Genomic DNA, 13,095 nt, shown 5'->3' with positions numbered 1-13,095 from the left:
GGGAAAGAAAATCATGGGATGTCTGTGGCTGCAAGACAGAGCTTGAAGAGCTTTAAGAGTATTGAGAAGAGTAGATTTGATAAGCAAATCTCCTCAGCTCGTGGACTGATGTGCTTGGTGCAGTACAAAGAGAATGTGAGGAGGGTTACTTATGGAAATGGATCACATCTTGTGATCCACACTCCTGCACCCTGTAGGAGGAGGTGAGGCACAGAAGAACCAGTAGCAATGATCCTCCCACTCCCATCCAAGGAATTCTCGAGGGCAGACTGAGATTTTTGAGACTAGGACCTGTGGTCTTCAGAGGTCCTATCATTGCCCTTGGGTGTGACAGGAAAGCCAGCACCTTTGTAACCTAGGAAATGTCACTTCCTTTATAATGGAGTAAGCAACATGGAACCTGGAAACATGCTACCCACCTGGGAGTGAATATTGGTGTGCTGCTCCAGGCTCACAGCGTGTCCAAAGGTTTTGCCACACACTTCACAAGCAAAGGGACGGGTCCCACTGTGAGACCTTCGGACATGGACCTCCAGTCCATGAGGAGTGGAGAAAACCTACAAAAACAAAATGGCAGTGATTTTCTTTATTTTTTTTTTAGGAAGTAGCTGTGTTTCCACCTCTGGTTTCAGTTTCTTCTCTTTATTTGATTTTATTCTTCCCTCTCGTGAGCCGTGTGAACTGCATCACTCCTAACAGCCCTGTCCCCTACTCAGAGGAACAAGTAGATGCCCATTTTGAGCCACATACATTGCACTTTGGTGCAACCCAGTGCAACGAAAAACACCCCAGCCCCTCCCCATCCCTGAGGCTCTCCTCTGTGACACACCTTGTTGCACTTCACGCAGTGGTAGGTCTCCATGTCCGAGGAGTAATGCATGCTGTAGTCCAGGGGGGGGTCAGTGCTTGGCAGGAGGTGGCTTCCATACAGGCTGACTGGGTGCTCCAGGAGGGCTGACTGCATGGTGGAGGACATCTGGCGGTAGCTGTATGGCAGGGGGTAAGCATCCCATGCAAAGCTGGCTTTGTAGAAGGTAGGGGTGCTTGTCGTGCTGCTGCAGTCTTTGATCTGCAGACCTGGGATGGCCATCTCTGAGTGTGCAAAGGAAAGGGAGAAGTGAGTGTCGTGTCACTGCCTGCAGCTGGGCACCCGTGAAAAAGTTCCTCATGTGCAATCCCCCCATTTAATGTCTTGCCTGACCTTGGGCGTTGCAGTTGGTAACTCCTCCTCCTTTGATTCCAACCCTCATCCCCAAACAAAGTTCCTATTATGACTTTGATTTCAATCTGAAGAAATTTTATGGGAGAGTGGGTGCTAAGGGAATACTAACCCCCCCCTGCTAGCCCTGCTTTGTGTCGTGCTTGAACAAGTACAATGTGGACACCTGCCTTGGCCCATATAGGACAGATCTGCATCACACCATTGATCTCAAAATAAGAACTGCCATTTACTGAAAATCTAGACCCAGTTGTAGGGGATCCATAAGACAGCTCAGCCCTGACCTCTTTTGTAATTGTGGTCTCAGGTACCAGACCTTGAGCTGAAGGGCCTTGCAGCATCCTGCTCAGGTACTGGACAGGGACACTTTCTTCTTTCAGTTCAGGTGGGTCCTTTTCTTGTTTTGGAACCACACATTCTAGGTCCTGTTTCTTGATGTCCTCTGCTGTCTTGTCTCCTGTGGCTGTAATCAGACAGTAGTGTCACAGTTAGTTTATTCTAGCTGTTAAGAGAAGAGTGTATAAGGATGGGTTTTGTACTTCTGTAAGAAAGAAGTCATGCTTGGATACACAAGCCCCTGCTCACTTCCCTAAGTTCTGAGTGGCATGATCAGCATGGCAATCAAGGTCTGTCCATTGCTGACAAAGGGAAATTCCAAGCAGGATGAGATAGACAAGATAGAGGGGGCAGGCAGAAATTATAGGACACTAGATACCCAATATAATCAGAGAAAATTAACCCTAAAGGGCCACATGTCTGTAAGAATCATTTCCCTATTTAAAGCCATTTTAATATGTGTGAGTAACTAATAATCACTAACTTATTAACCTCCCCACCCCTCTCCTAAGAGAGGTGGGTATTGTTAACCTGGATTTATGGACAGCCAAGTAGGGAAGCAGAGAGGGAAGGTAACTGCTCATGCAGTTGAAAGGTGACCACAGAACCTCATCTCCTCCTGTGCACTCTCACATTTCTCCACACTTGCCCCAGCCCTTGAAGAGACCAACCAGCACTTGTCAGAAGTAGACTTTGTAGTCAGAATCTAAAATGGAAAGGGGTTCAATACATGTTCCTCCTTTCTGCTGGAGATGGGACTGGGCTGCTGAAGGCCAGTGTTCATCTGTCATCCAAACCCTCTTGTGCACCAGAGGGACCCAACCAATGGGCAAAGGATGATGGCAGGAATTGAAATGAAAATGTCACTTCCTTTCTTTTTTATCAGACTTATCATAGGGCTGGACTCTAATTTGATAGCCAGGCTAGAACAAAGGGTAAGTTGATCCTGGATTTGAATAAAGAAAATTTGAATGGTGCCAGAAGGAAGAAGATAATTGCCCTGGCCCTGCTACTGCATGGATGGCTGTGGGAGAGCATGAACAGGAGCAGAGGGAGGGCAGCAGATGTAGGCAGAAGCAGTGTGGGCTGAGGTTATTATGGTGCATAGCAACCAGACCTTCACCTGTGAGTGTGTGGGACTCCTTTCATAGTGTTAGGCTACCACTAGAAATCTTCCTTGCAAATCACCGGGACGAGGTGGTGACACACTGAGGTAGAGAAGATGTAGGTCCAGAGAGAATGTGGGTGGTGAACATAGCAAGCTGGAGATCGAGGTGGCAGAGCTGTGAGCTGGAGGGAGACTGACAACCAAGTGCACGCTCTTTTCCCAAGTTAGCTGCCTGAAGCTGGCCACCCTTCCCAAATGTGACCAACTCCACACAGCAATCTTATGTCTCAGATCTCCCCAGCAACCCAGCAGGAAACAAAGGGAGGATCTAAATTTGGTTTCAGTGGGACAATGTGGATTTGGCCTAGAGAAAGAGGGCGCACAGCAGGGGATCAGTTTGTCCTTAGACACTCCCTGTGTGGAAGCCTTCAGTTGCTCTTTAGCTCACTCATCCCACTCCCTGAGCTTGCCTACTCAATTATTGATTTGCCTCAGTGTATTCTTACAGGCCTGGTGGATGGATTTACTCACCAGTGAAGGGCGAGGTTACTGGATCCCAGGTGAGTACAGGCAGGTCATCTTCCCCAAAGCGGTGCTGGTGATAGCTATGAGCCTTTTTGCTCTTCACCAAAAAGGAACGTGGCATTTTCCATCCACTGCCTGGGCAGAAACACAGAATAACAGCAGGTAAATCTCTGGTTCCGGGGGGTAATTCCTCATTTGCACATCAGCCCTGTGTGCAGCAGTGATGAGAATTAAAACTTTTCTATTAGGGGGACAGAGAGTTCACCTCAGAGCTCCCTCCATGCAGCTGAAAAGCAGGGAGTGGTTGCTTGGGTTTAGGTGCATGATGGATCCCAGCTCTGGGGAGAGCAACGTAGCTGTGGAGGGAGCTAGATGAAAATAGCACCTGCAATATAGTCTGTGCCACTGACTGCAGAGACAGGCTGGCAAATCAGAGATGGGACTGCAGATTACAGTATACTCTGTAAAAATTACACTTCACAGTCTACCCTGAGCTTGAGACAAGGGATTACTGCTGGCTTTATATTGTAGGTGGAGAAACAGAGACATGCTTCAATGGAAAGCTGTGTACAGACCAAAACTGTGTCTGTGGCAAAGATACGTCAGAAGCCAGGATCTCTCTCTGCTCTGGTTGTGGGACATGGAGCATCTCTGACCTCACCATGCCTGAGAGGACACAGTGGGGACCGTGGGCTGGAGATCCTTTGAGAAAGGGTCTGTCTTAGTGTTTGTACCACACCTAGGAGATCCAGGCCCAAGCCATGATGTGGATTCTTCCATGAAATTGCTACACAAATAATAATTACAGAAAGAACCTCAGTAAGAGGAGAGATGCAGCTGTGATGTCTGGTGGGTTTCCTTCTCATTGGCCATAGCCTGAGTATTTTGTATTTTGGCTGACAAACAGTCAAGCAGAGGCAGAGCAGAAGTGCTGGGTGAGAGAGGTTACTTTTTGGACCTGACTCAAGTATCACAGACCGTTGAAATGACGGGTTAGGAACAAACATAAAATGTTGAAATTTAATCATACAAAATTCTCTTGCAATGTGTCTGTTATCTCTCCTACCCAGAGCCCAGCCCGCCCTGTGCCTGCTCCCCGTGGCTCGTAACTGTTCTCATGTAAGCAGGATGACAACAGGCTCGATGCTGTGCACAGCAATATCAGCTGGCGCCTTATTTGCATACCTATTTGCATTTTCCCCTGTAATTGTTCAGGATAGTAGCACTAAAAGCAAATCTTGCTATATTTTATATGAAGAGTCAGCAGTAAGTCCTGTCTCTCTGTTGTTAGGAAAGTGCATTGCTAAGTTTTGTGTTTTCCTGCGAGCAGTTGAAGTGTAGCCTACTTATTTCTTAAAAAAAACAACTCCCAAAGTTTACTCCTGTTGAGTAGGAATGACCTGAAATGTCTGTGTGAGGACAGAGCAGTGTAGGCTGCTGGAATCCCAACCAGCCAGGGATGGATCAGGTCTGCTCCTCAGGGTCCAGAAGTGCCTGCACTACTCCTACATGCTAAATATAATTACATAGCCCAGTGGGGCTTTGTTTGAAGGTCTGAGGGCCACGTTTGCAGCAGTGCCTATGGCTGCAGGTACGTGTACTGTGGAATTCACACAGTGAGGTCTCCTGGGGCAAGTGGACTCTTGTCAGTGAGAGTCAAGTGCTCAGCAGCCCAGCTGCCTTTGGGAATGCAGTTATAGCTGTCTTTTTAAATCTGCTGCAGGACTCCCACTGTTTCTTCAGGGACAACGCTGTGTGTCTTTAGCCATTTTTTCTTCTGAAATGACTCACCTGTTTTTGTTAATCCTTTTCCAAGAAATTTGCATGTAACTTGAGATGAATAAGAGAAATCGGAGGCCAGGAGTAGATTTGCTAATTTAATTTTAGAAAGAGGACAAAACAGTACTGAGAATGAACCATAAGTACGCCCTTGAGGGAAGGGACGCTGAAGCAGAGTGCTGTATTTACTCTCCTTCAGCTCCCTAATGAGGTTCTTTCTAAGTATCATAAAGTGGATATCTGCCTGGTGAAAGGCTGCAGGCACAGGAGTACCTCCAGCTGGGTACAAATGCCAGGAGCATTCTGCAACGGGTATAACCCTTCTAGCAGCATGCTCCTAACCCTGCTCAGCCTGTGCACCTCGCATCCCAGCAGGAGAGCTTAGCTCAGAGGGTCTCACTGCTCTTGGTCAGCCCTAGATGGGGTATCTGTGTGTGGAGCTGGGCTCTGTAATACAGACACTCCCCAAGTTTAAGTCCTGCCACAAATCCTTTATACGTGGAATTTCCAATCATGTCAAAGGGTTTTTCCCATGTGGTGGGGCAGGACTGTGTCCACAATAGAGGGTATTCATATTAGCAAGCTTTAGACGTGAGATTTCTCTGCCTGAATTAACCAGTTAATTTCTTTGGGCTTTCTACACAGTGGAGGAAGAGGGTCCAGCAGCGAGTCACTGGGCGTGGGGTGAAAGCCTGGAAGAGCACTCTCCCTGCCCAGCAGCTGCAGGGCCCTATGGCTGGACAGCTTAGATAGGTAAATCAGAGGACTAGAGATGGATGGCATAAGCACTCTTGCAGTGTTTTATGGTCATACCCATATGCTAAGGGCATGAAGCTACTACGTACAGCCACTCTTTTCTGATGGCAGTTGAAAGTCCATGCACACGAATCAATGGGATTTTTCTGGATGTGTTTGCCTCAGCATATGTAAAAGTCAAATTTGGTCCAGTATCTTGCTTGCTGATAAGGGCCTTTACTGAGCCCAACGATCTTCAATGTGCTACTGAACGTTACAAAAGGAAGTTACCTTCCCCCACCCCATTTTACAGAGAAAACAGGAACTGGGAGCCCAAAGCATAGTTAATTAACAACTGCATTGGACTGTCTTTGTGATTCACACAGCCCGGTTAGAGGAAAACTAGAAGCACAGATTGTGAGAGAAAAAAAATACTCTCTTTCCTTGAAAGTCAAGATAATCAGCAGCAAGTGATCAGCTGCTACTAAGGGCTAACTCTCTTTCACAGGGAAAGCAGTGCCATGGACCACAGACCCTGCCACGTCTTAAAGTCATTGAAGCTTCCAACAAACTCAGCTTCAGCCTTTTGCTAGAAATTAAATCTGATTTTTATGGAGTCTACTCTTGCCAGCCCCTGTGGCAGCACTTTCTACCTTGGCTGGCAAGGGCCCAAGGGAGTTCATTGCTTGGGCAGAAGCATCTACCCAAAATGGAAGTGTCATGGCATTTTTTGGATTCTACAGAGGATTATAAAACCAGCAGCCAGCTAGAACTGACATTCTTATTTGTTTGCCATTCGTGCAGCTGTACACTAATGTTGTAATAACCTGCCCTGAGGAAAAGACAGCTAAAAGGACCCAAGGGAAAAATAACTGCTTTGCTATTTTGGGTACCTAACTTGAAGCACCTTAGAAGGGCTTATTTTTATTTTATTTTACCCGCTGTAAATTGCCCAGTCAGATCTGAAAGTGGACCCAGCATTCATGTGTTCCCCTCCTATGTTCAAAAGCAAAGTTCCTTCATCCTCAGTGATGCTCTGGTAACTTTTTCAGAGTATCACATGTAAAACTGTAATGTAATACTGAAGCAGTGGAGATGGTGGAAGAACCAAATTAAAAGGGGGTGGCTTTAGTGAGTGGCTTCTGACTTGGGGATCCTAATCTGACTTGATTCCATGTTCCTTGTGAAGCCCTAAGTCCCACATCACTGCATGGCAGCTCATAGTGTCCAGAAATACAGGACTGAGCCCTTTGATCAAATTCAGAAGAAATGAATATTCTCACTGAATTAGAGCTGCTCTTTCTGGTGCCTTCAGTGAGATGTTTCATCACATGAAACACCGTGTGTGGGAACAGGTGTTTGCAGGATTGTGCCACACTGAGTCAGGAACTCAATTTGCAGCCTAAATTCCACTCTAAAGTTGACTTTCATTTTCCTCTAAATTCACGTAATCCTGTTTTCAAATTTACAAGGTTCATCATAGAGATAAAACCCTTTTCCCCACCATACTAAATGGCAATATTTAATTTTAACTTGCCATTGATACATGACTTCATATAAGTTCATGAGTGTACAAAGCTTTAGGCTAAAAGAGGCTTATTTCCTTCCCATTACTTAATTTATATTTCAACCTTTGCTTTTTTTCCTGTTTTTTTTTTTTTTTTTTTTTTTAATAAAAGGTGAAGCTTCCAAAAATGAAGAATAGGATGTCTTTCAGAAGACAAAATTTTTGAAGAAAAAGAAAGTACAAAACGGGACACAAACTGTGTCTGAAATTAAGAGCCCAAAATAATGAAATTTTATGGACACCTGACTCTTTAAAGTCATATTCGGAAAGAATTTCAGTTCTTTACAATGAAACTAATAATTTCTTCACTAGTCCACCCTTGCAAAATCGAGTTAACTTGGGGCAAGTAATTAGAATGTGGCCTTTTTAGTGAAAAAATGAGCAGAACATTTTTAATTCCTGTGTTAAGACTGCACAAATGGATATTATAGCAGGAGTAGAAACTTGTGGTGGAAATTTTGCCCAAGAAGTGGAAGGGAAATGCTGACACATTTGTAGTATCTAGAAATAATAGTTAGAATATAATTGCAGCATTTGTTCTTTAGAAACTTCATTTAGCTCCTGGTGATGCTGGGCTTAGCACTGGCTTTAGCAAACTTTGCCTGAGGCTATGGATAAATAGATTTATACAGTGCAATCTAACAAATTCTAGAGCCCCTTAACATATAGATGCACTTACTGTGTGAACTTGCAAAACATTTACTTTCCTGCTCAATGTATTGAATCAATCTGGTGGTATAGGAGAGGCATCTATAAATAGCTAATACCATATGCTAAAAATTGTGACACTAATCAGCCTCTACTTAGGAAAGATGGAAGAACAAGAAAAGAAAAGAAAAGAAACAAAAACCCTAAACAGGAGAGACTGAATTCTCATCTAGCAAAATTGGCATAGGTGACTTGATGCCAGCAGAGGTGTGCTCTTTTCTGAATTTGAAGGTGAGGCCCTGTAAAAGAGCAACTAAAAGGAAAAAAAACAATACACCCTCTCCTCAATGCTCAAGCATAAAAGTCGACATCTAAAAACTATTCCTACTGCATGGAGCTTGCTGGGACACAGGTATCTGAGACCACTGTCACTTCTTTTATATTTTGTTCTACCATTTTCACCTGTGAGACCAAAGTAAGTATATGGGTCATCATTTTAAAAGCTTTGACTCACTTGAACCATTATCATAAAGGTATCCTCAGGGCAAGTGACTTATGCAGTGGACTATGTTACATATTTGCAAACACAAGCAAAGAAGAAGAAGCTTAGACAAACATATTAGAGAAATTAGAAAAACAATGAAACGAAAAGTGTTTAAAAGAATAGATCAATCACCTGTTTGGGGGACTTTGCTTTACTGGATTCGCCTTGAAATCTCCCCAGCCAAGCGAGGCGGCGTCTTCTCTCTGGACTCCTCTTCCACTTTTTCACTTGGTCACAGTCTGCTGAAATAGATACTTCTCCTTTTTTCTCTCTCTGTTTTTTTTTTTTTGCCCCTGTTCCCCTCCCTGATTTTTCAATCAGATTATTTGTGTCAAAATCTGGCGGTGATGAAACAGCCAATAGAGGAGCAGAGCCCAGAAAGTATTTGCTTATCAAAACTTTCCAGGACTTTGAAAACTTGAAGAGAATTCACCATGCCCAGCTCGAAACCCTGGGGGCAGCACCCTCCACTTTCTGGGGGAGCTTCGCCTGCTGCAGGAATACTCCTCTGTCATATTGACAAGGAGCATGACACAGTGAAATAATACACTGAGCAGACATTTGTTATTTTTTCTTTTTTTTTTTTCTTTTTTTTTTATTTTTTTTTTTTTTCTTTGTTTTTAAATAATAGCTCTTCAGAAACCTGTATTTTTACACACATTCATCCACACATCATCTCTTCCACAAGCAGACACACCATCTGCCTCACATACACACACTCACACACTTCAGTCTCATAAACAAAACCATCTAGCACATATGCACAAAATTATTTTATTCCAGAATGGATCTTTTATCTCTCCCATTTCCAAGGAAAAAGGAATAAATACATGCACAGTAATAACTGAAAAAGATGTGTGCTAATCATTTTCCTAGGCATATGTGTGTGTGCAATCGATACATATTTTAGGCGTTGCTCTATCTATACACAGCTGTATAGAGAATATAAATATAGATTTAAGAAAGCTCATTAAGCAAGCTCATTAACAAGCATCTTTGCAAAAAGCTCTTCAAGAGCAATAATAAGAATTTGCACTTCTATCACTTGCTTTCAAAGGTTTGAAAATGGGTTTGTGAATGTGGACTGACTGACTGCCGAATGCCCTGTACCGGCAGGGGGGCAGGAGGGAGAAGGAAGCAGAGTGACTTTCCTCAGATCACCCGGAGATTCTCCAGCAGAGGTGGGAACAGGAGCTGGAAAGCAGTGATTTTCTTTTGAGGATCTTTGGGCATGACTTTTATTTGGGGACAAACAAGGAGAGCTGATCTCCCCAGACGCATGGGGAGAGAAGGGAGTAGTTCCTTGATTCCACTGATTCCCTGGTTATCACACTCTTCCTGAGTGCGCAAGTGCACAGTGGCAGGAGCTGCCTGTGCTCTCAGTCATCCCCTCTCTGCTTACTGCATGCTCTGAGCATGGCTTGGAACTGGGACAGCAAAGATGCCTTCTGAGAAGTTTATAATTTAAGACACACACAAGCACACATGCAGCTGTTGAGTGCCAAGTACTGGGACATCACCATCAAAGAAATGCCTTTATAGCCTGTTGATCTCTGCTCCCTGTGAGCTTTCAAACACTTTTCACTGTTCTTTTTACAGGCGGTTGCATTAAACCAGGACTCAGTTAGGTCCCTTTCCCACCCCTTTTCTCGGGATGCTGAGAGCCTCAGGAAGCAATAACCTTTTTTCTGCCCTGCGCCAGGGTCGGCTGTAGGCTGGAGTTTCCCCGATGGAGCTGGTGGGTCCAGAGCCACTCCAGAAGGCAGCAGAGGTGTTGTGTGTCCCACAAGCAGGCAGTGCTGCTGGCCCGAGCGCTCTCTGCTGGGACAGCCACAAGTCACAGCTCTGCCATCGTGCCCTGTCCTTGCCCCACGGCACCGGACAGGCTGTGCAATGGGGAGATAGGAGTGCAGGTTTCACCCACATTGAGAAAGATTCAGATTTTCATCTTAACCCATCAGTCATTTATGGAACATAATTAATTCTTGTTGTTTATAGAAGCAAACAATCACTCTTCCCTCTCCCTCCTCCCCTCCTTATTTATCTAGCTGGGTTTTGCATGAAAGAACCGTTCCCAAGGCATTGTGCTAGCAAGCTGATTTGCATCCTCTTAAACACAGGCATTTGAAGGATTACATTTCCCGCTACAAAAACAAGCATTGTAACAGAAAACCAAAATGTACATTGCAGCTTCGGGGTTTCACACGAAGACAGTTACAGGAATTAAACAAAACAGGAAAATGACAAGCTGCTGAAAGGACTGAGATGTTGTTTTATGAAACATTGGAGCTGGCTTCTGCCAGCACCCCTGAGCACAGACTTCCCGTTGACATCGAGTGCAAATGGCTGCAAAATGAGGCTCTTATACTAGAGACAGTAAAAGCAAGTTAGCCACACACACAAAAATACAGAGAACTAGTTAAACAAAAAAATATCTAGTAGCATGTTCAGTGAAAGCTCACTGGATAGCTGATTTGAGAGGTCCCCAAAGAGCATGGGGCACTACCCTTTGGAGGAGCAGTAAGACTACATCTCCCAGTGTCAGCAGCCTGTGAGTAGAGCAGCTGCAAATAAAACATCTGTACCAGCTGTTCTGCTTCCCCAAGCAGCCATCACCTCACAAAGCCCAGATATAGTTGCATACAAACCAATCCCTGGGCACGGATACTCTCTTTTATGACTATTTCTATTATTACTATGCTAGAATGCCTGGAGAGGGACGGGGACACCGATGTGCCTGGTTCAGCTCTTGCCACCCTTCTGCCTTCATGCTACTCCAGGAGTTCCTGTGGAGCAAACAGCTGCAGGATGGGAGCACCATCAGCTATCTCCTTGGCTTGTGCTGTTTCTGCTCTTCCCTAGATTTCTGTTTATGGCTCCTGTTAAACTTGTTACCTCTCCTCTCAGTTGAAACCACCATCAAAAGGTGATTTATACAAGCTGAGTGAAAAACCCAAGAGTGCCAGAGGTGCATTTTGGGCTAGAAGGACCTTTGAGCTGACCCCGTGTGGTCATTCTTATTTTATGTTCTTCCTGTTGATACAATTTTCCCTGTTCTCTCTTCTTGTTTCAGGGCCAGGAGAGGACAGGGAGCTGCAGAGGGCTTATCTCAACTCACATAAGCTTGTCCTGGCCCTGACCCATGAGACCCATGGTAGGTGTACAGTGAGTTCTGCTTGCATCCAAGGACAGTGTAATTCTGTGTGTTGCTGCAGGTTCTTACTACATGTTATATGCTCCAGTGCATCCTAAGTGAATAGATTATTAAATGTATAACTCAGTAATAATAAACATGTTAATTATAGCACATCACATCCATTCTAATTCAGTTGCCTTCCTGTCCCTTTCAAATCTAGCAGCAAACCCCTCCTGTAGCATCCATGTTTCCTTTGTCAATTTGAATGTTACGGCAATTACACAGTAAAATAACACAACTAATTGCTTCCAGCTCTTTTCTGCAGCTCATCCTAATTTCCACTCTTTTCTGTGGCAGATTAAATAAACATGTCTTCTGCACAGCAGGAAAAAAAATACCATCACTCAGTCCAGACTGTAATAAATATTAATTGCCATGCACAAGGCAGGACTCGATTAAAAACATGCTGGCTCCAAGCAACTCTATCTCCTCCAGAAGCAGGATGACCTATTGCAGGTGCAGCATGAAGGATCTTGGCCCTGCAGGGATGTGAGCTGTGAAACACCACAAGTAATGCCTCAGAAGCCAAAAATCAACTGATGCTTCTCAGATGGGGTTCTAACAGGCTTGTATTTTCTTACACCTAGTTTCTACCTTGCAGATTTAATGTCTGTGATTCCGGCTGGACAATTCATATGGATCGAAGCATTAGAGCAGCATCTTGCCAAGCACCCTTGGTGTGTCCTCACTGAACTGCCCCTCCTTGGAGAAACAGTGAGACCTCACCGGCCTGGGGATTGAAATGTTGAGTTGAAAACTTGTTGGTGTGGCACACAAAGCTGGACAACCTGCCCTGAGGTAATTCCCATTTTTCTTTCCTAAACTTGGGATTTTCCACAAGGAAAAATAAACCTTAGCTAGAAAGATGAAATGTTTTGTATCCTATAGCTGTTGCATTTTAGCAAAATAAGAGAAGAATCCTTATCCATGGTTATCTAGTCTGGAGGAGGCTGAGTAGAGACCTTCTTGATCTCTACAACCCCCTGTAAGGAGGCTGGAGTGAGGTGGGTGTTGGGCTCTTCTCCCAAGCAACCAGTGATAGGATGAGAGGCAATGGGCTGAACTTGCACCAGGGGAGGTTTCAGCTGGATATTGGGAAGAATTTCTTTCCTGGCACGGAGTGGTGAGGCATTGGCCCAGGCTGCCCAGGGAGGTGGTGGAGTCCCTGGAGGAGTTCAAAGACCCACGTAGACGTGGCATTTGGGGACATGGTTTAGTGGTCACGGTGGTGCTGGGTTGATGCTTGGACTTGATCTTAGAGGTCTTTTCCAAACTTAATGATTTCATGAATTCTGGGAGCCTGCCCTGGCACGCACACATCTGTCCCATTAACATTATTCCACACAGAGCCACTTCCGAGACCTTTTTCACTCTCTTTATCACATTCCCACACTTAAAACCCACTTTCAGGCAGGAGTTTGGAACCAGGCTGAGGGCT

At 44.8% G+C, this 13,095-nt stretch overlaps 1 protein-coding gene across 1 annotated transcript in view; it reads right to left on the bottom strand.

Moving 5' to 3' along the window:
* The window catches only part of GFI1B (growth factor independent 1B transcription repressor), a 4,068-nt gene extending 759 nt beyond the window's left edge, over positions 1 to 3,309 (bottom strand). The window contains exons 1-4 of the mRNA XM_008943656.1: positions 3,195 to 3,309; positions 1,536 to 1,682; positions 830 to 1,092; positions 409 to 557 (exon numbers count right to left, since the gene is read on the bottom strand). Of these exons, the coding sequence (XP_008941904.1) occupies positions 409 to 557; positions 830 to 1,092; positions 1,536 to 1,682; positions 3,195 to 3,309 (674 nt within the window). The remainder of the gene's footprint in view (positions 1 to 408; positions 558 to 829; positions 1,093 to 1,535; positions 1,683 to 3,194) is intronic.
* Between the last annotated feature and the right edge of the window lie 9,786 nt (positions 3,310 to 13,095).

The sequence above is a fragment of the Merops nubicus genome, unplaced genomic scaffold (assembly GCF_000691845.1).
Source record: "Merops nubicus isolate BGI_N331 unplaced genomic scaffold, ASM69184v1 scaffold38367, whole genome shotgun sequence".
Lineage (NCBI taxonomy): Eukaryota > Metazoa > Chordata > Aves > Coraciiformes > Meropidae > Merops > Merops nubicus.
Note: the sequence above shows the minus strand (reverse complement) of the source record. Positions and strands in the feature narration are given on the sequence as shown.